The 27,034-nt window shown below is 38.4% G+C and overlaps 1 protein-coding gene across 4 annotated transcripts in view; it reads right to left on the bottom strand.

Moving 5' to 3' along the window:
• The window catches only part of MEF2A (myocyte enhancer factor 2A), a 94,497-nt gene that overhangs the window by 46,730 nt on the left and 20,733 nt on the right, over window positions 1-27,034 (bottom strand). For all 4 annotated transcript variants that reach the window (XM_070762579.1, XM_070762581.1, XM_070762577.1 and 1 more), the window contains exons 2-3: window positions 20,204-20,396; window positions 9,410-9,613 (exon numbers count right to left, since the gene is read on the bottom strand). In XM_070762579.1, the coding sequence (XP_070618680.1) occupies window positions 9,410-9,613; window positions 20,204-20,257 (258 nt within the window). In that variant the 5' untranslated portion in view covers window positions 20,258-20,396. The remainder of the gene's footprint in view (window positions 1-9,409; window positions 9,614-20,203; window positions 20,397-27,034) is intronic.

The following is a 27,034-nucleotide window of genomic DNA, read 5'->3' as shown; positions in this document are numbered from 1 at the left end:
CATCTTACCACAAGCAGATGTCTATTTTAATGCAATGTCATGAGTGTGACATTGAGGAAAAGTTTCTTGTTGCTACTTACATGGTCAGACTTTCTGACTTTGGCTGGTTAACGTGAGTTACAGAATACTTGTTTTTGGTTAGCTATTAATAACATGTAATGTGTGGATTTAAATCATCATTCTTTTTTTTAAAAAAAGAAAGTGATATCCAATATTCTCCTTCTTGCAGTTCTCAGTATTTAAATGATAATAATAATAATTAAAAGATCTATTGATACTTTCTGTAGCTTTACAAAATTATTTTCCTTTCTTTCTTTCCAGCATTGAGAAAGCTTGATTATGCAGAATGAGAAAACCCATGGATGTTTCAAAACTTCAAAATTGCTCAAAGATTCACCATTTGTAAAAACTAGAAGTCCTGTATAAGGACAAGCCACAAGGCAAATTTATAAGTAGGTATTTTGACTACCAAAGCCTGAACACAAACAAACAAGCAAACTACAATTTATTTCAAAGTCAAAATGAGAATAGTGTTTACTATACAGATATGGTAAGGACAAAACTATTCTTTTTAACAGCCAACTCAATTAAAACATATTTTTAAAAATCCTAAATTTTCTATCTATCATCCCACATGTAAGGTTAACTCTTAAATGTAATTTGGTTGCCTCTAAATGTAATTGGTGGCTCATAATCAAATGAATACATCACTGTGCTACCCAAAAGGCAATTATACAAAGTCAGCAGGGCAATCCTTCCTACAGTTTTGAAGAAAACAACATCAGTTATTTTAAATCATAACATAATTAGGAATTGCTAGATAACTATTGCGTGTCCAACTTAGAAAGTCATTGAAGATTCCCTACATATCATCTCAGCAGTTTTGTACCCTTGGAATTAAATTTCAACTTTGTAGTAGCAAAACACCTCACGTGCCACTGGTTGCTCACGGAGATAAGCAAATTAATCCGAATGTATTCCCATTTATTTCTGTCCTAAGAATATCGTATTAGGACAAAAGAATTGTAGCTGCCTGGATGATCATAGTCAGCATCCAAGCCTATAAAAGGTTTCGGTTTATGTAGAACTTGCAAATAAATTGATTAAATAAGTATTCTACAAAAATATAAAAGGATCATTACTATATTATATTTGATCATCATAAAAATAGAGATTTGGAAACTGTCATTTAAGTGATTGAGTTGAACTCCTTCCTCACTGCTGGAATTAAAATTCAGGAAATTCCAACCACAGCTTACATAGGTGCAAGAACAGGGAACATTTCTCTGTTGAAGTTGTTGTCCTGTCAATTACAGTTGAAGTGTTTTTCTTAATATTCAACCAGAATCTATTATCCTGTTCTTTAAGGCTTTTACTCAGTGTACTGCACCATGGGATAACAGAGACCTTCTGAGAGATTCCCCCCTCCCCCCTCCCCATATTTGAAGTGCACCACAGTGTATATTATATCAGCCCTTTCCCCAAGAGCAAGCATTTTCTGGTCTCTTGCTTCTTCAATAGGCAAGTCAGATGCATCCCTCTTCCCTCCTTTCATACATATATTAGCTTCTTTTTAAAATGAACTTACACTCTTGCCAAGTAGTTTCTAACATAGGTTGGTCACCTGGGGAAGCAATTTGTGGGAGTCACTTCTGGGGCAGGATTAGCCCTCCATTTCCTGCACATAATAACCTGAAAATTCATGCACACACATAGTAAGTATGCTTGGAAAATTCATATTTCAGCCAATATGAACTGAAACTCTTCTCAATGGTAATTTGAAATGGGTGGCTTACATTGGAACAGTAAAGCATTAAGCCCACCTCTCCTCCCACGCAATATGACACACCTGTGCATACCTGGCCCAACTGGGAAAATCCTCTGAGAATACCATTTTTTTCAAGCTGAAGCGTCAAATGAAGACGGCAATGGATGTGTGATGACAGGGAGAAATGTTCTGACCAGCACCCATTTTCTAGTTGGCAAGGCATATAAATATTCAGTTTGACTGTAGTAATACTTGATTTATAAGTCAAAGGCCACAGTTTTTGCCTTCAGGTTAAAATGTTCTTTGCACTTGGCATTCAATTAAAGACATGTCAAAAAAGAACACTGTTTGAGATCCTCTTCTTTGTTGATGGTGCAATTTACTCATGTCCTGGTGACCTAGCGGATACAACAATAGGGTTGCCCTTGAACACCACCCAGAAGTTTCAACTGGTCCAAGTTGTGGCTGCAGCATGAACAGTAATAGATACACCTTTGCATACCCATGTAATACCTCTCTCATTTTATAAGCCAAAATGTTGCTAGTTTACTTCCATCTGCAATGCAAGGTGCTGGTTGTTCCCTATCACACATAGGACTGCCTGTCTCCCATAAATTCTGACTGGTTGATTCAATCTGGCAGGGCTAATGCACTTTGGGCTTCTTTCATTACACAAGGTCACATATTGGGACCCTGGAAGCATCCCTCTTCTATAGCAGACCTACTCTCTAGAATGAATCCCCCCCCCCCAAAAAAAAAATCTGGATGGTTTGATTCTGCTGCTGTTTAGGAGAGCCATGAAAACCTGGTTTTCCACCCAAGACTTTGGCAAAGAAGAGTGAGACCTCTCGTTTCATCGTACTAGCCATTTTTTATCTTTATCTTTTATGCTTTGTTGATTTAATTGCTATTTTCTTATTGGTGTGTGCTGCCCAAAGTCAGCAAGTTGAATAAATTATTATTATAGTTGCATATATAGTCAACCAGATGTTTAGACTGGATTTGGCATTTTTACCTTTCCAAGGACCTGAGAATAGGTAGATGTTGTTTGATGGTGTTAAAAGTATCACTGCAAGATGTAGTATGAAGTAATTTTTGCAATTGGTTGATGGTGATTTTGTTAATGCTGATGATGTTCAAGTTGTGTTCCAGATGTTATGGAATTGCACCTAAATCACCCATTATTATTCTACTATCTTTTGCCACTGGCATTCTAACTTTTATTTGTGGGTCTGTGGATTTTGCAATCCCCCCCCCCCCTATTCTGCTGTCTCCAGGCATCGCAAAATCAACTATGCAAACTTTTTTGTCCCTGGGTTAACATGTTTTTGTGGCATATTGTTATGTTCGCAACAATGTGAAATCACAGCTCAAAATTCTGTAGCCCTCATAGCTATCAACTTCTAGCCAAGAGCCTTGGATGTTATAATGTACTGGCACAGTACATGTGCTGATCCAAGCAATGTGGCCTTTTGTAATTGACAGATGGAAATTTTGTCAATGCACAGATTTATTAAGTGCTGTCCAAGGTATTTTCGATAGGGTGCTGATAACCACTGTGACCATCACGACCAGCTTGAGACAGTTGCCAAGAACTGAGTCAAAATCAGGTGATGTTGAGGTGGTGCAATAGCTGGAACCAAAGGCTGGTTGTGAATACTGCTCATTCAGTGCCAAAGCAACTCTGAATGCTGCACTAGTGGCTGGGAAGTGAGGCCTATCTGTGGTTACTGCTCTCACTCAAATGCGTGCCCTGTTGTAAAAATGGGGAAAGGCAACTCATCTGGAAAGCTAAGGCAACAATCAACATATCTGATGAATGTCTCTAGAATCCAGAGTCTATTTAATTCATGTTTCCCAGGAACACAGTCTATCTAGTTGGTAACAGTACACTCCTTCCTTCCTTCCTTCCTTCCTTCCTTCCTTCCTTCCTTCCTTCCTTCCTTCCTTCCTCTCTTCTTTCCCTCCCTCCCTCCCTTCCTTCTTTCCCTCCCTTCCTTCTTTCCCTCCCTTCTCTTCCCATCCTCGTTTCTCTTTTCTTTTTTATTTTATTTTCTTGTGCTGTAAACTCTGCATGTGAAAATTAGCTCCAAAGCTACACATTCACAAAAGAACATTCTTAGCAGTGTTAAAAGGATCTCGCTGCTTTTATCAGAATGATGAAACAGTAATACTGAGCTGTCCTCCAAATTCTGCCCTTCTGTTGCCCTGAATGCAAGGTTGCAACTCAAACAGAAAAGGGCAGAGTTGGTCTCATCTGGCAATGCCACTTTAGCTAGGCTGCCCTTTGACCCCTTGCCTCTGTTTGCAGATGCCACTGAGCATCCTATTCCAAGGATGGCAAGACCAACAAGCCAAAGGTGCAATGAAGGGAAAAGGTTTTCCAAGAATAAATAACAGCAGAAGCTTCAATAGCTTGTTCACCTGCTTCTACTGAAGATAAGACATAGGAAGCGGGCATATTTTTCAGGCAGCAGGGCTTCGTGTACCTAATCTAGACTCAGAAGCTAAGGAAATCAACAGGAGAGGAGAGGAGCCCATCAGAGCATCCCAGAACTATTAGAGTTAGGCAGGAACGCATTTCTCAAGAAGACAATAATCAGCCACTTGCATACTGTGCCAAGAAAACTGCATGAACATTACAATGAAGTCATCCGTCAATCTTCAGAACCCTTTTTATTTCAGCAATTTAAAATGTCAAGCAGGAATAGCCAAATCCTATAGTATGCCCAATATACTCGCAGTAAACTAGAATTCACCACATAATTCTTTGCTCACATGCTTATGCAAATATATTGACATATTAGGAAAATAAACACACTGGGTAAGTAGCAGAATGACAACCTCCAGCCTAAAGCATTCAAGGGCTTTGTAAAAATTATTATTTAAGTCACAGTAAAGCTCATTCTTTCATATGTGAGTAGCAATTTTTTGGACTTGTATGCACAAACAAGGGAGTTGGATAATATTTAGACAATTACCTGAATTGTGTCAATTTAAATTAATTTAAGGAGTTATTCTAAGTTTGTCATCTCTTCAAAGAAAAAAAAACTTATAGTAGAAAATGACATATAATTATAGTACTTCCTAACTAGACTGCTACTCACCAAGAATAAAAATAAATTATAAATATAGCTTCACAGAACTATTCTTAAAATGCATCATGCATTCTTGAATCAACCCATATGCCGGTATTCAATTTCAAAAATCTACAATAATTTAAAAAAACAACCCCAAAATAATATCTCTAATAAAATGCTTTCCCGTGGACAATGAATTCTGCTTTGAAAAAGCAGCTCCAGCTATCATGAGTCAAAGGAACTAGATTACTAAAATATGTTATCTAGGGCAGTGTTTCCCAACCTTGGCAACTTGAAGATATTTGGACTTCAACTCCCAGAGGTCCAGATATCTTCAAGTTGCCAAGGTTGGGAAATACTGATCTAGGGCATTTCCAAAATACAGCAGTCAAATTCCATTATGGATGAATGGTAACAATGCTGAGTTTATTTAAATTAAAATATTATACACTAAGCTTAATTTCTGAAATGTTTTATCCAAGTCAATTATAGGATGCAACAAACATGAAAACATCAAGAATTTTCAGTGAGATTAAAAAAAGCTCTCCTACGAATTAAACCTCATTACAAAACACAGACCTAATATTTCTAGGATTGCAATGACATAAAAGAATCAGATATCTCCCAATAGACAACTTGTTTAGCAGATCATTTAGTAAAAGTCCATACTCTACACAATTGACCAATGACTGTAGTTTTATATTAATTATTGCTTAAATAGTAACTACTAAAACATAATCAGAGGTGGGTTCCTCCTGGTTTGGGCTGGTTCACCCGAACTGCAGTGACCCACTGGTGACATCACATTGACATCATAGAAATGGTTTGGTCGGGGCTGGTCCTTGGGTGCTACCAACTTTAAAAAAAAAAAATTGGGGGGGAGAGGGTGTTGGAATTTTTCCCATCTTTTAAAATTCTGCACATGCACAGAAGCTGAGCTTCCAGCACTTTGCAAAAAAATTCTTGTTTTTTGGGCTGGGGTTGGTATTTTTTCTATTTTAAAAAAAATCCAAGTTTTTTTTCTTCTGCACATACACATGAGTTTCCAGCACTGTGCATGCAGTTGCCATCTTATTTTTGGCTTTTGGGGGGGGGGGGGGGTTGATTTGGGGGGAGGGGATTTCCCCCCAGTTTTATTCTTCTGCCCATGTGCAGAAACTCAGTTTCTGGCACTCTGCATGGGGTCACCCTCTTGTTTTTGGCTTTTGTGCGCTGCCACAAGGCATGGAAGTGAACCAACAGCGAGGTAAGTTAGAACGCACCCCGAACATAATTATGTCAAATCCTTTTCCTATTAGTCTAGGTAGGAAAGCAAACCGTATCCCTTAACCTGGCAACGAAACTGAAACCATGATTTTGATCTTGCTATACTGAAATCCAAAGAAATGGTCCCATTGTTCGTTACCACTTTCTTCTCTACTTAAAAACTGTTGATCTATAGTTGCACAGCTGCTTGGAACCCTGACGTCCATCCTTCATCTAACAACATCAAGTATCCAAGCACCCTTGTATGATCCAGTGGATGGAGTACTTCATATCCCAGATTTTTCATGATGCTGGCCAAATCCCAGGCACTGGGAAATGTAATTACAAAGTTATATAAAATAAGGCTTGCTGAAGGTCAGTAAAGTGTTGCATTTCATTCCATTTTAATCCACTCACTATAATTTGTTTGGAACAAACACAGAATCCATACCCTGTTCACTACACACACAAATTTTCAGGGAGGAAATGTCTTTGTGAGAAGTTCTCAATGTTTTCTAGAAATACTAAGTGTCTAACAGATTGGCTTTCCAAAACAATAACAAGAGGGGGGCTTTGCTAGATCTATTTTTACCCCTTGCCATTTCTAATTGCAGCTAAATCTACTATGAAGGAACATTAACTTCTAATACACAAATGAACCAAAATATGCTGGTTTAGTATATAAACAAACATTTTTAAATGTTTATTTACACTAAATGCATTCCACTTTATCCAAACCTTTATAATTTATTTTGGGGGGGTTGGTGTTTACAATATCTTCCATGACAAATTAAATCAATGACTGCTGGAAATTTAGCATGAATTTATTCAATAATGTTAACAGTTTTGTAAGCTAGGAAAAAACATTAATATTCATAAGAGCCTTTCAGACATCTAACAGCTCTACTTTCTTCAGGAAGAAATTCACATGGGTGAATTGTTTTCCTGAACAGAAGCTTTACATCCTTAACTAAGAAGTTAATCCCTGCATATCATCCAGCATGTTCCCACTTCTACATGGTTTTTAAGGTTAAGCCTCCTTAAAATCAAGCTCAACTACTAGTGACTTCATAGATCTGCAGTTTTCTTGGCAGCAATACAGAAGTAATTTGTCACTGTCTTCTTCTTGGAAGATTTTTTCCCCATCTTCTCAGCAGAGCCTATAGAGTAGTACCTATAGTATCCCCTGAAAATCTCCTACTGAAGTATTAGCCAGGACTGACTGGGCTTAGGTGCTTATACCAAACAAGGTTAGCCAACTGCTGCCATCTGCTCCATTCCATAAACATCTTATAGATGTGTAATTTTCTACAGCATTACCTTAAAAAACGCTAGCTCACCCATCCACAATGGGGAGGCAGGAAGGAGGGAAACCATCATGGGGAAGGGGGGGAGCGGGGGGGGGGAATGGAAGAGAGAAACCTGAAGGGACAAGACACAAGGCTGTGGAGTGTTAACAGCCCAACATTTTGCTGCCACACAAGTAGCTTTTCTAATTTAAAAAGAATGAACTTTTGGTTGATTTATAAATAGATTAATAAGGGAGAAAAAAGAATCCATTTTGGAATGATCATAAGAATTAAATCAGGTTTTGTTTTACTTACTCCAATAATAATATAATATATATTTGTAAAATATAAAGAGAATCTTATGCAGTAGCTCATGCTCACCATACATAAGGAAAAAGAGGTCACTGGAAGCAAAACAAGTTTGAAGCTTTTTTTTTTAAAGCCCTGCAGATATGAAGAAAGGAACAAACCTTTCTTTGCTCAGCTCAGTATTATTCTGAAGGCAGCATTTATTTTGACTCTCTTATTTGCTGGGTCCAGACCTCTAGCTAGCAGGAAGCAGTGGTGTGGATTTGCTCTTCTCTTTACAGATAGAGAAAAATAGGCTATGCAATCTCCCATGCAATTAATAAAGTGGCCTTTAATTTATGAACGCAGATGTTTTGGTCAGCCAAAAACGTGTCATAATGTAAGACTTCATATAGAAAATTATCACATGCTCCAAAGTACTATTACTTTTAAATCAAGAAATCATATACTGCTCACGACAAGTATGCACACCATAGCAAATAAGCTATTCCAATCACTACAGAAGGAATCTGCATGAAATATATTGTGGCAGAAGTATTCCTGCAAAAAGGAAGATTGAAAGATTGACAAATTGTAGGACAATCACAAAATATGGTAGGTAGTACGTCCTGAGAAGCTTCCTTTTTTATATACATTAAACAGGCCTTCCTTGGAGACAGGAAAAGATTAAACATCGATAAGTTTCTTAAAATCTTAAGAAAAAAAATCTAATCTAAGTTTTCTAGAAACATCTTAGATTCTTGGAGTGTTTTTTTTAAAGGAAGAGTAAAATCCCCCTAATTACACATACATACTTGAATATGGAACATAATGACTTTTCTTAACTGTATTGTAGTAGGTAAACTGTGCTAATATCACTTGCAAAAATTTAAAAATGGACCAAGAATTATTTGAAAATTCTGCTTTGTAGTACTGGCTGTTAAAGTATGTAGCTAGAAGTAAAAACTCATTATAGCTTTTTATCACCAAGAATGAAAGAATTGGAAACAGAGAAGAGATCCCTTGATCTGTGGGATTATATCTGACTATTAGGTTTTTGAATTTCCTTAAGTCTCCCCATCTCCAAAAGTTCCATTTTTTTTACCCCAAGTGAATATTGTTAAAGAAACACTAAAAGCCTCTACTTACTTAAACTCTCAATAACTTGAACCTGGCAAAATAAATCTAAGCCCCCTAAATCTAATGTCTAATGTTCCTGACTCATCTCCAGGATTGTTTATTTAGGGGGTGTTCAAAATGATGATGATGACAATGATGATGATTTATTTTTTATATTCCACCTTTCATTCAGAAGGTGACAGCAGCATATGTAGCACTTCCATTTATCCCACAAATCTGTAGCTAGGTTGGGCTGAGAGCGACAGAAGATGGCCCAAGTTTATCCAATGAGATTTTATAGCTCAGGATAAACGAGAATCAGACTCTCCACCCAGCCTATTCAACATTTTAACCCAGGGGTCCCCAAACGTGGCAACTTTAAGACTGTGGATTTCAATTCCCAGAATTCTCCAGCCAGCTATGATTGCTGGATGAATTCTGGGAGATGAAGTTCACAGGCCTTAGGGTTGCCAGGTTTGAAGACCTCTGCTTTAACCATTACACCGAAGTAGCAATAAGAACCAAATGGAACAATGATCTATCTTAAAATAAATATCACTGACTAATTTAATATTTAATACAATTATTATGCATGAAGTAGGGAATGGGTAATTTGTTACCTCGACAATATCTGAGTTAGTTCTGCTCTCATGGGGTTCATTGTATTCTGTGTATTTGAGGAGAACTTTGTCCATATCAGTACTGGCGTACTGAAACAGCTTGTTAGAACTGTTGAAAATTATGAGTGCTATTTCACAGTCGCAAAGCACGCTGAGTTCATAGGCTTTCTTCATTAATCCAAACTTTCTTTTCGTGAAGGTCACCTAAACACAAAAGGGGAGAAGAAATATTTCAGCTGCATGTTTTTAATGGTCAAAGGTCTGAATATGTTTCCAGAACAGCTGTGCCCACCAGACTTTCGAGGTTATTTTTTTATGTGAACAGATATGACAAATTGCATTTTGGAGTCTATTTTTCAAAACTCTACAATTAATATATTACAGTCTTAATATTCCAGAAAAATATGAACAGTCTTTTAGCATGTATTTGTTTATGTGTGTGTATGTGTGTTGCACATGCGTATTCTTTTGAAAGCAGGCATCAGAATTTCATTTTTTAATATCTACCAGTTTGTTCACAGAAAAAAGTGACAATAAAGGTAACTATACCCAGACAGTTTATTATGTATATCTATTATTTTTGTCAACAGAGAAACTGAATAAATAATAATAAAATAAAATGAAAATAATTGAATATACATATACATGAATTCAACCATGAACTGAGGATATTATTCCAAAATATAGACCATAAAACATTTATTAGGCAAAATGTTCTTCAGAGGTTGTTGCTGTTGCATCACTGGAGATTTTTAAGAAGAGATGGACAACCACTTCTTCTGAAATGGTATAGGGCCGTGATGGTGAACTTGTGGCACGCAGAGCCATATCTGCAAGCTCATGAGCAGTTGCCCTGGCTCAGCTCCAATGTGCATGAACATGGTAGTCAGCTGATGTTTGGCTGTGGCATCGCCCATGCTGCCCCTCCCCTCCCAGGAATCGCCACACTACCCATTTTGGATGCCAAGTAAGTACAGGGCTCACGCAGAGGCTCCTGGGGAGGGCAAAAAACAGGCCTACCAGGCCCACTGGAAGTCAGGAAATGAACAGTTTCTGGACTCTGGAAGATCTCTGAGGGAGCAGGGGAGGCCATTTTTACCCTCCACAGACTCCAGGAAAGCCTCTGGAGCCTGGAAAAGGCAAAAAATGGACCTGCTGGGCCCACTGGAAGTCAGGAAATGGACCATTTTAGCCCTCCCTAGGCTCTAGGGAAGACTCTGGAGCCTGCGGTCAGGCCCATCAGAAGTCAGGAAATGGGGCGTTTCTGGGCTCCGGAGGTTTTGGGGGGGGGGGTGTCATGCGTACATGCACGGGGCAGCATGGGAGGGTCTCACATACAGATGCACAGGGTTGGGGCACGTGGGAGGGCATTAAATTATGGTTGTGGACATGCACACGCACACACTTTCAGCACCCAATGGGTAAAAGGTTCGCCATCACTGGCATAGGGTCTCCAGCAGATTGGACTAGAACACTTCCAAAGTCTCTTTTACAACTTGTTCTGTTTTATAATAGCTCCAGTCATTGGCATAGAAACAAAGAGCGGCTGCTTTAGAAAAGAAAGATATCAATTTTGGCAAAAGTTAATCAGGCCATGTGACTAAAAGTCATCATTGCAGAAGGTCCATCATGATGAATAATGAGAGACTTGGGGTGAACGAGATGGCAGAATCTCTGTGAACTGCAAATAAAACCATAATTCTCACCATCATCCAATGTTAATTTGTGCTGCCCTTTGGAAGAAATACTAATCACATAATTTGAAGCATATTCTCCAAACGGGAAGGATCTCCTTGACCTCTGCAAATACTTTTCATTCCTCTGGTTTTTTTCTGCTGTGTTTCCCATGCCAAGAAGCTTATTTGTTTTAACCAGATATATTAAACTGAAACAATTACTTATTTAAAAAAATACATCAAAAACATATATGCACAAACAGTACAGAAAGACTGGAATGTTACACCAAAGCTAGGAAGAAAGCATCTGACTTTCTATGTCCTCCATCTCACTAAGGAGAGTCCAGCAAATTAAAACACATGTAAATAATAGTTACAGACTGTTGTGATTCAGCCTGAAGCTCCTCAGGGACCGGCTGGATCTCTGCTGCATCCATGCCCAGAGGAGGAGGACAGTGAACAGGAGGGGGAGGACCAGGCAGACGGGGGAGAGGAACGTCAGGAAGAGGAGAAGGGAAAGCAGCCTGAGACCCCCGGGGGGAGGGCTCTCCCCAGCTAGTAGCCTGGATTCATTGGATGAAGACGCACAGGCTATAATAGACATGAGGCAGCGACGTGCAGCTCAGAGACGGGGCCAATTAGAAAGGTATTTCCATCCCTGAATTGGCAACAGCTGGGTTTGGGTGTGGTTCTCCTCAGCAGGGTTGAAAAGGCAGGCCCGCCCTTGTGGAGAGTTATCAACTAGGAGTCCTGTGACCTTGCTTCGATTCTCGGCGTCTCTGATCTTGGCTTGTGGCCTAGAAGTCTGGAAGACTTGGGGGAGGCGTGGGTTTTATTATCTCCAGTGTTGTTTTTGCCAGCAAGAATCCTGTTTTATTGCCTGGCCTTCGTGAAACCTCTGTGAAGCTTCAGAGTGTTCCTGTCTGTAAGAACAGTTTTTGTTACCTGCGTTTGCTTTGAATTATATAAACTGCCTTTGCTTTTTACCAGTGTGTCTGGATACTCCTTTTGGTTGGTGTTGGCGCCTGGGGGGACCCAGACAGAACACAGACTAGATCTGCAAAATCAGTTTGAATTGGCAATATTGACTTCAGGCAATGACTTCAACAGATTTTAGGTTACCGTAAGTAAAATTGCACAATTGGCTGTGCAACTCCAAGTCTACATAACGCAGTGTATTTGAGAAGAAAAACCACAGCATTTCCTTCTAACTCGTTGTCATATTTGATTTTTTTTTTAAAAAAAAAAACAGGAACAATATGGCTCAGTACTTTCAAGCAAAGAATCTGCTCCATCTGTTTTTGGAAAGATGCCCATTATCTAACAGTGACAGATTGCTTTAATGAACAGTACAGCTACAGAATAACAGCTCTCTTACTGACCATTCAAATTTAGAAAAGCACTGAAAGAAGTGACTTATGACCATTTTTCACACTTACAACTGCTGCAGCATGTTGTTGACCATGTGATTAAAATTCAGATGCTTGGCAATGCGTTCATATTTTTATATTCACATTATATTGTCAACTTTTGGAAACTTCACATTCATATTATGACAGTTGCCACATCCTGGTGCCCTGTGATCCCCTTTGTGACCTTCTGACAAGCAAAATCAATGGGGAAACCAGTTCACTTAACAACCAGGTTACTGCTGTGGTCTGCCAGCAACCTGCGGAGCTGGCAGCAGAGTCGGACAGAGAGGAGGCTGAGGAGAAACATGGGCCAGCCCTGGAGTCTAGAGAAGGCTCTGTGCCAGAGACAGGGATCCAGCCCGGGACATTTGGGAAGTCTGTGCTGACTCCACAGCCTCCAGAGGCTGACATGAGTGAGGCAGAAGAACAGAGGGAGCCTGTTCTCAATGCACACATGCGCAGAACTGCCAGAAGGCAAGAACAGTTGCAGAGGGAGAAGGTCTATTCAGGAGTAAGGCTTGGAGATAATTGGCCCCTCCCATAGGCTATATAAGTGGAGCACATGGAAGGGTTCATCGCAGGAAGCAACTTCGTTCAACTTGTGTCATTTTAGCTCATGTTTGTGTTTGGCCTTGCCAAGTTTCTTCCTACTTGGTCTTTGGCAGCTTGTCAAGGAAGATCAAGGTTCGGGTGCTTATAGGCCTCCCCCCCCCCCCCCCAAAGACTATTGTCGGACGTGATCATTTCTTGGGACTTATTACGGCTGGGAATGAAAATAATTACCAGCCTTTAAAATAAAAGAGGTTTTTGGGACACAATTTGTGCTGTATTATTTGATTAGCAAACCTAGGTCAGAACAGCTACTAACTTAACATCTGCAGTGAATCACTGTGGCAATAAAGGTTACAGAGTGAGGTAAAACTCACTTAACAACTTTCTCACTTAGCAGCAGAAATTTGGGGCTGTATTGTGGTCATAAGTCAAGGACCACTTGTAACCATTATTAAATGCTATTCTAGTGTAAAAGTGGGTACATGGGGCTGCTCCAGGGACAGGTAAAGCTTGGCAGTCCCCATAGGACTACAGAATGTTTAATGCAAGAATATGAGTTTCAGAGTGATAAAGCAGCTCTTCATGTAAAGCCGTCCATTTGCTCATTCTTACTTCCTTCTGGGGTACTGGCCAAACATGTGTAATAAGTGGGATCAAGAGTCAAATAAAGCACAGAGATATACAGATATCTGGCAGTTGTCCCAAAAGTGAGTTCACACAGCTCTGTCAGGGAAACATTCCTAGAGGAGATTATTTTGCTGCAAATTGCACCAGAGAGGAAGTCTTGTCAACCAAATACGGTACTTTACCTAGTAAAAGCTAATTTAAGGGCATAGTTTAAAGCATTAGTCCCGAGTCCTTGGAGAGGGGCGGCATATAAATCCAATTAATAAATAATAAATAAGTAAATGAGTCTCAATGTTCCGTTGGTGAATTCATCTGTATAATTTAAGATCATAGAAATGAGCTCCAAAATGAATGGATAGACAGGTGGATAGATTATGCACCAGATAGAATTTCTGCCAGCAGCCTGCAGGGATGTTTAGTATCTTATTCAAGTTCCCAATTATGGGTTTTCTTTTGAGTCAATCAGTCAAAATCCCATCTCCAGCTACTCGACTTTTAAACTAAAAAGGCAGCAGCCATTTCAGCACAATTGTGCATAGATTGCTTGTTCATTCCCAATCTACCATCTTTCTGATAAAAGCTGCCTCCCCTCCAGTGACTTTTTACCTACAAAAGAAAAAATACTGGGATCCTGGTAATTTCTCAATTTAAGTAGGAAAGAGCTAGGATGAAAAATTAGCCTTTGCAAAACGAGTCACCAAGCAAAAGGATCCTAAGCTTCTCAAATTGCTGCTTTTCAGAGACATTTAATTGTTTGTCCATTTCCCACATAAACCAAAGTCTAAACATACTCCAGTTATAGTTAAGAGCGTTCACAATGTCTCTCTTCCAATGGCCATTTTCTTGCTTGCTTCTCAGAAACATTCCCAAAATGTCACCAGAGTTTTAATGTCCAAATATTGTTCAGGGGCCTCTGCTTCCAGGTTATCTTCCAGGAAGCCATATCGAGACAACTGTATTGTGTCATAACTGATTAGTTGATTATTTACTTAACTATAGCCAGATACAGAAGTAACTCCTTGAAATGCTACATAATCACCAGAAAGTAAATGTCTCAAATTGAAACTGTTATTCCTTTGTGTTTTAGCAGATTGAAACTTTTTTAACAGATTGAAAACTCCCCAGGACTTCATTTATGTTTTACTTTTTTTTTTAACCAAACACACTAAAAATATAGTTTTCCGCAGTCACATATCTGATCCAATTAAAAATGGAACTAAAAAAGACTTACTTAGAAATAACATTAAGAAAAACTTGTCTATGAAAACACATGTAAATACCTAGAGACAATTTTGCTTTGGAGCTTTAACGGTAAAAGATAGAAATGATGATAACATGTGACTACTGGCAATCTTGCATTAGTAATTGTAAGATAAAACAAGACTCATTGTTCTAGTAAAAGGGTTAGGATTAGGAGACAAAGAAAACAGGAAAGAGAGTAACAACAATAAACAAAACTAGGATGATTTGCAGGGATGGCCAAAAAGTAGCTTTCTTGAAAACAGTAAGTCAAAGCATTCTGTTCATGCTGTCCAGTGATTAATTTAATTCTAAGACATGTCCATACACATCACATTGGACTAATCTGTACATTTAGATCATCAAACTTTCCAACTTAATTGTAACATGGTCAGTGCAAACTATGTTGTAATGAAAACAGATGAAATCTACACAGTGGGGAAAAACAAAAGGTTTAAAGACAGATTGCAACACCTTTAGAAATGTTACAATACCTGTTTTCAAATATTATGAGGCTAATAAAAGTTTTTTGGTCCACTATAGAAACTAATAGTGATCTTTAATTCTCACCTTCAGAAAAGTGATCACTCAATTTTCAATTTCTGGAAATTCCCACTGGATCTAAAGTCTATCTCTAAATAGCTGAAATGCCACATGTATTAAAAGTTAATTAAAAGACTTTATTAGGAGGTCTATAAACCAAAGTAAATATTAAATCAATCACTTCTAACTAATAGGGGCAATGTCTCTTTCAATACCTCTCTACATATAGTGGGGGTGCATAAATTGTACACATACCTCGAGAAAGGCAGCATAGAAATATAATAAATTAACAAATAAACAAACAAATAAATAAATGCATTTATTTAATTTATGGACTATGAATCACACAAGTCTTTGAAGGAATGCCATTCAATGCCTAGATAGATTAATGTATGAAGAGTGAAATATGAATTTTTAACAAAGCAAAGTAGTGTATATGATCTGATAAATCTCATTGAGATTTGATGGTTTGATACTCAGGATTGGAAACATTTCAACTGAAATACTCATCTTATTTAAAAGGCAAATAGCCAGCAAAAAGACAATAGGTTAATATGGAATTAATAAAGTGGGTTAACATTATACATAAATAATGTACACATCACAGAAATTAATGAAGTAGACTAGAAACCTTTTAAAAATATCTGGGAAAGAACAACACAACAAGGTTTCTATTACACAATAAATTCATTATAGTCTGTAAGTGAAAGAGAAATAAAAGAGGGATTGTTGCACAATTCATCATACCTTTCTACCCAATCAAATCATTTTCCAAACATGACCAGAAATATTCTTGGACATACATTGGAATAGAAATGGAAGGTTTAAATTGATGGAACCAGTTATAAGTCAAGTACTATAAGTGAAAAATCAACTTTTTAAAAAAATTCTCTTTTATAGTTCCATCCCACAGAAAGTGCTATCTGTAAAATGCAACTCCTAATTTCCCAACTGGCAACTGTGACCATTAGGAAGATTGAAGACAGATACAATTACTAGTTGTTCTTTTTTTTAACTAAACTTAGTGTCCTTAACTGCCTTTACTTGTTAGAACTGTTACCCAGAACAATAGTTCTCAAGGATACACAGACACAAATGGCTTAGTTGCTGCTGCCACATGGTTTTAACACTTCAAATTGCTACCTTATTTCTTTTTTTCCCTATAGAGCAGAATTTTCTGCAACACCCACCCACATCTGGTCTGTCAGCAGAGGAGTATATGGAACCAGATGCTATTAAATCAGTTTTCTACTATTTTAATGGTGGCAATCTTTGATTTTAAAATAGTATGAACCTGCACTTTAGCCCAATGGTTTCTAAATAGATCGATAAAAAATAATGTCATTGAACACAAGCTTACAATCTAAAATAATAATAATAATTCAATAATCGTGCAAGAAGATCACACAAACTGATTATAAACCAGGACATAACACAGTTGATTCATTGGAACATTTGTAAAACAAATTCAATAATTAACTTACTGGAAAAGTAGTCAAAATGAGCAGGTTAGGATGGTGTCGGATTTCCAAGTACAAAATCTTAACTCATAATACAACAGATTTAGTTGTGGTTGAAAAGCAGTAAGTGTGGATAGTTAATATGGCAACGGGCAGGGAACAGTAGAATAGAAGATAAATAAGTATTTATCATAAGTATTGAAGATATAAAATTCAGAATTGAAAGATTATATCATAAATAGGTTGTAATGTTCTCTGTGATTATCAGGGCACTGGTCCAATACCAAATAACTCTGAGCTGCACATAGAAAATATGCATATTGACAAATTTTCCATCTATCAATTACAAAAGATCACATTGGATCCTCAAATATTCTAGGCCATGGATAGGCAAAGTTGGCTCTTCCATGACTTGTGGACTTCAACTCCCAGAATTCCTGAGCCAAACATGCTAGCTCAGGGATTCTGGGAGTTGAAGTCCACATCCCTGTCTATCCCTGTTCTTGGTCAATACGTTACAACAGTCTAGGTTCTTGGAAAGAGCTTGAAGCACATAAAGGCCAACATCAACTACAAACAAATCTGGCAGTAGCACTTTCATATTGTTGCATATACACTGCTCAAAATAAATAAATAAAGGGAACACTTAAACAACACAATATAACTCCAAGTAAATCAAACTTCTGTGAAATCAAACTGTCCACTTAGGAAGCAACACTGATTGACAATCAATTTCACATGCTGTTGTGCACATTCAACTTTGTACAGAACAAGGAATATTTCATTCATTCAGATCTAGGATGTGTATTTGAGTGTTCCTTTATTTTTTTGAGCACCTAGTTATTGATGTGGTTATGAGACTTGTGTACTGTGAAAAACATGAGAGCTATGCCAGTATTCTGTTTGTCATTCCACTGATTCATCTGTCAATGATACTGAACAAGTCAGGCGATGGTTAACAAACATCAAAAACACCTGATGGACTACCCCACTCCTTTGCCAACAATTTGAAGCTACGGTATATGGAAAAACACCATCTAAAATAGAATCACTGCTCAACACTCTTTGCCTACGCAGCCAAAATATTGCAGAGGAGTTTGGTCTGGACAAATGTGCAACCATTACCACCATTAGGGAGAAATAGTGAAAACTAAAGGAATTAAGATTTCCTATTGAAATATGGTCAAGAGCCTGGGTAGAAGATGACTAAAAAAAACTGGGTATCCTTCAAGGTAACCACATCAAGCACATTAAAGTTAAGAAGAATGTTAGACATGAATACGTCATGAAGATTTTGAAACTCACTGGAGGAAATACAATCAAGGCAGTTAACACCTGGACAATTCCAGATACACAGTTGAAATAATGGACTGGAGAGAACTAAAATCCTTGGCACAGGAAGACCAGAAGAACAAGGACAATGAATCATGCCTTTTATCCATGCAGAGATGTTGACAGATTCTACTTACTAATAAAGATAGGTGGATACGGAATGTTGAAAGTACACCAGAATGTTTAGGTAAAAACAGCACTGGAAGAATATCTGAAGAATGGTGGAAAAAATGCACTAATGCCAGAGAGATCAAACTGGCCTACAAAAAAAGGCCAAAGGAAAAATAGAGACATGGCAAGGGCATATTACATGGCCAGTTCATTAAAAAAAAAAAAAAAAGCAGGCAAAGCAGATAACAAGACCTGGCAATGAATAAAAGCGGGAAAGTTGAAGAAAGAGACAGAAGGGCTAATTCTGACTGCACAAGATCAAGTTTTAAGAACGAACACATAGAAAGTCAGAATTGAGAAGATAACATAACAAATGCGGCCTCTGCAAAGAAACTAAAGAAACAGTGGCCTATCAAGTTAGCTGATGCAAGATTACACAGACTGATTACAAACCACGGCATGATATAGTGGCAACAATGGCGCACTGGAAAATCTGCAAGAATACCATCTGCCTGCAAACAAGAAGTGCTGGGATCGCAAAACAGACAAAGTAACGAGTCTGCGGAGAGGGGCGGCATACAAATCTAAATAACAAATAAATAAATAAATAAATAAATAAATAAATAAATAAATAGAAAATGAAGAAGCTAAAGTGCTCTGAGGCTTTTTTTCCTTTCAAAAGAATGTCAGAATTCAAAGACACAAGCCCCTGCCACATAACACCCCAGAAAAAAAATAATCACAAAATAAAAAAAAAACTACAAGCAAACAAACAACATCCCTGCAAACAGACAAAGAACAACTGTGTCAAAAAAAAAGCTAACGTAGTAACAATAGAAAAACAAACTTCGGTGCAATCCTAGAACATCTGGAACACCACTTGAACCATTGGCATTGACAACATCACCGCTAGTCATTTGTAAAAGGCAGTTTTACTTGAAATGGCTTACATCTTGTGTCAATACAGTTAACAACATCAGACAATAACTTCCTATCCCAGTCTTTGGGGGAGACCCAGTAAGTGGTTAAAATTGCCAAATAATAAAGGGTGACCATGGTTGCACCATTTGATGGCATCATTTTGCACAAAGCAGTAGGTTATGTTGACCAATACAAAATTTTGCTGTCTCTCCTGATTTATAATTGCATTTCACCACTCTTGTAAAAGGGAAGTGAATGACATAATTGGCCATCACAGTAATAGAATGGGATGCTGTAAAGCTTCCCAAACTAAGCAAAAAGAGACTATGTGTCCAAGCTATGATTATCAAAGAGCTTTAAAAAGACAGAGATGTAGGTTAAAGAAATAGCTACAACTTCTAACATTGCTCACAGAGGTCTATGGCCGAATGTCTGCTTTAGGTAATTGACAAACTTTTATATATAAATCTGTATTATTGAGTACAATTCTGTCACATAAATAATATGTACCTCTTCTAAGCAGATTCCATTCCAGTTTATTGGAAATATCATTATGAATCCACTGAGTATTCTGCATTATATGGGGGGGGGGGGATGTAGTCTTAAATCTGAATATATTATAGATGTGTTAATACAGGTTCTCAAACTTCTGCAATACTTTGAACCTAAAAAAATGTTGAATGAGTTTCTGCAATTCTCACAAATAAGGCTGATAATTACATTAGGCATACTATAATAAGAAATAAACATATCACCAAATAAAAATACTTTCATCATACTTTCTTCTGTAGCTTCTATCCATGATGGCAATCAGAATGAAGTTGTATTGGGGAAACATAGCTTGGAAAAAGTAGACCTCCTCAAACATTTACAAAAGTGAATGCAAGCTAAGTATACTTCCAAAGAAGTATTGTTTCTCACCTGTCTGTTCCGTTCATCCATTATTCTCGTGATTTGTATTTTCTTCCTCCCCATTTTGTCCTTTTTCTCTCTTTATATTCCAGAACCACGGAAATAAAAGGATCCACAACCTTGTATCCTAGCACATGGTAGGCATTGCTCTTCCACAACTAAAACACAAATGCAGAACCATGCACGGTGTTGATTTAGAAATCTAGAATTAAGAAAAGAAAAACAGTTAAAAAGACTTAATTCATATCAGTCAATGTTTCTACATTAATGCTGTGCATCTTCCCTCAACAATCAGGTGAACCTGGAAAAAGACATATCTGCTTTAATGAGTTTCATTCTCATTCATGTATGTTGAAAAGCTCTATTTCTAAACTAAGCCCAAAGCATTAGAAAACTCTATTATATTCCCTTGTGAGTTCAGTCTTATAATGGTTAAATATTAAAGCACTCACATCACATAGGTCTAATTCAGCCACAAAAGCCATATCTTTTATCTTGCAGTAATCTTTCAAGGCTTTATGTAGAAAAGAAAAATTAACAGCTCCTTTTTAAACATGTAACAAAGTGTATTGTAAGGCAAAATATATTCATTATTTATTGTGAGGTATTTATCTATTTTAAAGAGAAATTACTTTAATTTCTATACTGTGCATTAAATCAAAATATGTAGCCTTTCTGTTTCACTGTCAACAGGATAAAATTCCTTCCGTATTGGAAAGAAGTGTCATTCCAATAACTTCTCACAAAAAAGGCCAAAATTGAAGGCCAAAATTTCTGGGCTTTGTTCATCTTCTGTATTTTTTTGTACCTTCCTCTCGAACAATGGTGTAGGCTCACATATAAGATACTATTCAAGAACTAACAACTTTTGAATGCTGTTTAAAAATAAATCCATTTGAGACTTTTTATGCAGCACTTCGTTTTCCCAAAAGGCTATTTCACAGGAACATACGGATTGACAAATAGCTGAGAAATTCAAGGTTATATTCATTACTGTAAAACTTGTAAGTTTTCACACATCACTAACAAGCCAATTACCAATCTGAACATTTCTTTTCTGCTTGCACATTTTTCCAACTGTAACACTACGTCATTGGCCACAGAAATGGAACCAAAGGCTTGTAAATTTATTAAAAGATGACCTATACCTAAAAAAAGTACCTGTGCTACTGATTTCTAAGGTTTTTACAAAGAAATGCAATACATCATAATGAAGCAGCAAACATGAACAAATTTCAAATTAGCCATTCATAATGAAAAAACCTATTTTTAATAGACAGTGGGCATATTGTACAGCAGAATCAAAACAATGTATGTTATCTAGAAAACTACAGTAATGCTTATTAAGAAAGCATAGAGAAAATGGGAAACAGAACTCATTCGTGGCAAGAAGGAGAGAGCCAGTAGTCCTTTAATAATTACCGGCGTCACCCTCCATGTATCTTTCACTATGGGCTATGAGGATTAAAGTGACAGGAGTTAACTTCAACAGCAGCTCAAGAATGTAGGATTTTCTATTCCTTTGAAAACTGTAGCATCAAGCCACATAGCACAGTACACAGCAGATGTGACAACCATGGAGAAAAATAAGCAAACACCAATCACAACTTATGAACCAAATCAGTCATTATCTTCAAAAGCATGGATTAGAATAAGAACCTGGAGTGTATCACTAATTTGAACATATCCTTTCTGCCTGCCTATTAGCTGTAACAATATCTGGTCCTACAGAAAGTTAGTAATTTGCAAACTGTTCATAAAGAATGAGGAAAACTCTTTCATATGATGGCTTGTTCTTCTGAAGTCAGTCTGGCAATACCTCTTTCACAATTCTCCTGATTGAATTAACCTCAATCCTCAATGCAGAATCAAGACACTGGGATTGCCTAAAATATTGATAATTAAAGTAGTCAAGGTATTCAAGAAACTAAATTTCTCATTCCTTTCATATTCTTTGGAGATTGGTGGCCTCCAGCAGGCTCAGCAATATTTGGCAATCTTTACAATTATACCAGATTATATTATTATTTTATTATAATCTTATACAATTATATTATATACTTTGATCATCCATGGCAATCTGGAAAACCTATTTGTGTCCTTGTGTTCACAATCCAATTAGCATTTCTTAGATTTGCTGAAAGTTGACAACATCAATGGGTTTTTATTTCTCTTCTTACAGGAAGTTGGAGGCCTACTGAAATGTGAGTGGGTGTGTATTTCCAATTTAGTAATTAAGAAAGCACACCAGGAGCTAAACTTGAAGACTGCAGCTTTACTATCAATGTTTCTGAAGCATGTCCCTGGAAGGATCCACTAGGAATTTATTCTACAATTGGATTGAATCTGTTTTAAAGCAGGGACTGGTCAACTTTACTTCCCTAGAATACACAGAGTTTATCAATGTATTTCCAATTTGCAAAATACTGAGTTGATAATGGCAGAAGTTCCAAACAATAATCACCCTAAAAATGCAACTTGCAAGTCTCACTGGTATTGTTAGAAGAAGGGGGGAAAAGAGAGTTGTATTTCTTCCAAGACAGTTTGATTTCCTGCTAAATAGCTACTGCACTCTGCCAAAAAATATTTCAGTGTTTCAATGCTGATTGCTAAGTTCTGAAGAACTGGGAACAACACCAACTTTTGAAAAGGAGTAACTGCACATATTGCATAGAATAGGCATCTGACTGCATATGGATCTTGCAGTAACAGCTGTCCTCTGACAAAAGCCATTTTGGGATATTTTACAAGCAGTTTTCTGCTCCTTAGAAGACCAGATCCTGAAGATGAAGCTCAAATACTTTGGCCACCTAATGAGAAGGAAGGACTCACTGGAGAAGAGCTGAATGCTGGGAACGATTGAAGCCAAAAGAAGAAGGGGACGGCAGAGAATGAGGTGGCAGGATGGAATCATTGAAGCACTCAGCGTGAGCTTAGATGGACTCTAGAGCAGTGTTTCCCAACCTTGGCAACTTGAAGATATTTGGACTTCAACTCCCAGAATTCCCCAGCCAGCGAATGCTGGCTGGGGAATTCTGGGAGTTGAAGTCCAGATATCTTCAAGTTTCCAAGGTTGGGAAACACTGCTCTATTGGATAGTAGAAGACAGAAGGCCTGGAGGAATGTTGTCCATGGGGTTTCAATGTTGTCCATGGGGTCAGAAACAACTTTGCAACTAACAACAACAATCAGTTTTAATCCACAATTGATGTTACAGAATAAAGACTAAATGACTGCTTCTATGCCAAATGATGAAATGTCTGAAAACATATGAAAACACTTTATTTTCTTTCTAAACATCAAAAAGGCTTTGTACTTGGTTAGTACATGGATAGACCTGTCATTCTTTCCTTCAAGGATGTTTTTTTTTAATTTCCCACTTTAACTCAGAGTCCTGCAGTGTCCTGGTGGCCATCCATTCCAGTACTAACCACTTGTCCTCACCTTTTTGAGGACAACCCATTGGTTCAGGGAGCTGCTCCTGTCTGCAGTGCAAATATTTATTCAATCAAAATCAGCAACTAAGGTTTCCTGCAAAGGCCTCATTGACATCAAGCAGAAATTTGCAGAACACAGAATAATAGTTTGATGGAATCTTTGAGATCTTCTAGTCCAACTCGCTGCTCAAGCAGAAGACCCTACAGCAGTGATGGCTAACCTTTTCAGACAAATGGCTGTCCAGTCTCTTTTTGAAAGCCTCCAGAAATGGAACAGCCATACTTAGAATAGTTCCTTTAGTTCACACGGGAGTGCAAAGATAGAATGGACCTACAACTCTTACCTACAAAGTGACTGTGTCATCTCTTAGCATCACCTGTCTGGCTACCTAAATTCTGAAAAGGATACTGCTGTTTAAGGTTCGTAAGGTATGGTCATGTGTTTTAAGATATAATAATATGTATAAACTCAAATATTTAAAAACCCACATATTAATTATTTTTAAAGAACCTTCAATACCCAAGATGGAATATCAAACAAGACAAAAGACAGTTCCTACATGGACCTTACACTCTCTTTGTAAAACTAGACATGGTGACAGGCTAGCATTAAGCAGTAAAACAGAATAATAGTGATTGATCTTGGAAGTCCAACCCCCTGCTCAAGCATAAAACCCTACAGCAGTGATGCTTTTTGCTGTTGTGTGCCAACCCTGTTGAGCACAGGGGGGGGGGGGTGATGTGCACGCGTGCCCACACCCATACTTAATTGCACCCCCCCTTGCTTTTGACTGCTGGCTCCTGCCATGATGGAGAAACACCCTCCCAGGGCCTCCTCAAGAGTCTTTGACTTACCTCAAAATGGGCTGCTGGAGAATCCTGGGAGGGAAGGGGGCGTGCATGTGCACTGGAACTGATCTGCAGCAATGTCTCCCATGCCGGCAGGTATGACTCAGCTCAACAGACTCAGACCCAGTCCAGACAAGACAGAGTGGCTGCGAGTACTGCCCCCCAAGGACAAGTCCATCTGTCCTTCCATTACCCAAGGGGAGAGGATTATTGACTACCTCAGAGAGGGTTTGCAACTTGGGCGTCCTCCTCGATCCACAGCTAACTTTAGAGCACCATCTTTCGGCTGTGGTGAGGGGGGTGTTTGCCCGGGTCTGACTGGGGCACCAGTTGCGGCCCTATTTGGACAAGGAGTCTTTACTCACAGTCACCCATGCCCTTATCACCTCAAGGTTCGACTACTGCAATGCTCTCTACATGGGGCTACCTTTGAAGAGTGTTCGGAAACTTCAGATCGTCCAAAATGCAGCCGCGCGAGCGGTATTGGGCCTTCTAAGACATGCCCATATCTCGGCATCACTCCGCGGACTGCATTGGCTTCCAATCTGTTTCCTGACACAATTCAAAGTGCTGGTTATGACCTATAAAGCCCTGCATGGCATAGGACCAGACTACTCCAAGACTATCTTCTGCCGCACGAATCCCAGCGACCAGCGAGGTCCCACAGAGTTGGTCTCCTTAGGGTCCCATCGACCAAACAATGCTGGTTGGCGGGACCTAGGGGAAGAGCCTTCTCTGTGGGGGGGGGGCGCCCCTGTGGAATCAGCTCCCCCCGGAGATTCGCACTGCCCCCACCCTCCTCGCCTTCCAAAAGAATTTAAAAACTCATCTTTGCCGCCAGGCTTGGGGCTTTTAGATCTTCCCCCTGACCAATGAATGTTTCTTAGTATGATTGTCGAACGAATTGTAAATGATAGCTTTTTAAATCAGAATTTTAAGGATTTTTTTTTTAATGTATTATTAATTGGATTGTTTATTACTGTTTTCTGTATATGCTGTGAGCTGCCCCGAGTCCTCGGAGAGGGTCGGCATACAAATCCAATTCAACCTTAAACCATATGGCTCTACATGCCACCTGTGGCGCAAGTGCCATAGATTTTCCATCATGGTCCTACACCATTCCAGACAAATGGCTGTCCAATTTTTCTTGAAAAACCTTCAGTGATGGAGCATGTACAATTTCTGGAAGCAAGCTGTTTCCCTGATTACGGTAATTATTATGTCAGGAAAATATACATGTGTAAGAAGCTACAGCAGAAGATATGAACTCATTTACTCACTTAAATGTGTGATTCAGGAAGCAAAACCTAGGTGGCAGGATATAAGGCCATGACGGTGAATCTGAGGCACATGGGGCCATCTCTGTGGGCACGCGAGCCGATGTCCGGGTCAGCTGCACAGCGCATGCACGCATGCCTCCCACTGGCCAGCTGATTTTCAGGTCTCTGCCGAGAGATGCACGTGCATTTGAAGGGATGGGGGTCACATGCGCAGGCCAGGGCTTCCAGCGCTCCCCACCAGAGTGGGTTTCTTGCATGGCCCCAGGCCTCCAGCAGGGAGGGGAGGAAGCATCTTCTTTAAAAGAGGGGGTCCTCCTCCAAGCAGCCTCGCCTCTCCCTTGTCCCCCTCCTTTTTTAAAGGACCGCACACAACCAAGAGCAATTTTTCAAGCCAGGGGAGACTCTTTTTCAAGTTATGAGCGACACCCCTGCCTGAGGGTGTTTGATGTAGGGGGTTGTAAAGAAGTACAGTGCACAGCACTTACATTCTGAATACCTTTAGAGGCAAATATCTCTTAATATCTTCAGAGACAAATATCTAAGTGATAAAATGTCACATGAAACTAAGAGGGCTGTTTTTATTTAAAATGTATTAAACATTAATGGGCTGATTTCTTACAATCCAGCTGAGGCAAAGACACAATGCAAAGGGGAAAATACAGAAAAGCAAAAGAGTAAAAAACAAACAAACCCTAAGTTTTATTTCTTATGTACTCCACCTTCCTGTCACTCCCTCCTTTTCTGCTATGCCATTCTAGCAAGCCAGGAAGTCTTCAACTAAACTTAAAGCAAAAAGCTTTATGTTTTAACTAGAAAAGTGTTTCTAGTTTTAGAAGAAGGCAATTATACCTTTAGTAAAATAAGATAACACAAGCACAATTTTATATACAGTATATATAATGCTGAATTATTTCCTGTATTCTGAGATTAGTTTATTGCTTGAACATGGGTACAAAAAAAAGAAATGCACAACTTGCATGAAACGTATCATCCATCTGGACAGTTGAGTAGCTAATTTTATAGGGTTCTTTCTCTTATGTACATATTATTATTATATGCAACTATTAGTGATGTGCTGTATATTGTAAATAAATGAAAGTTGGTGGTTTTCTTTATTTAAAATTGTTTTCTGCTCAACCTTAGGCAAATAACTTATTTTATTCATAGCCATTTTCTTTACACTTCTGTAACATAGTTATATACATACTACTACAGCAGAAAAAATAATTACTGCCAATCTGCCTTCCATTGAGGACCTGTATAGTGCACGAGTC

Source organism: Erythrolamprus reginae, chromosome 10 (genome assembly GCF_031021105.1).
Source record: "Erythrolamprus reginae isolate rEryReg1 chromosome 10, rEryReg1.hap1, whole genome shotgun sequence".
NCBI lineage: Eukaryota > Metazoa > Chordata > Lepidosauria > Squamata > Dipsadidae > Erythrolamprus > Erythrolamprus reginae.
The sequence above is the reverse complement of the archived record's forward strand: the minus strand, read 5'-3'. Positions and strand labels throughout refer to the sequence as shown.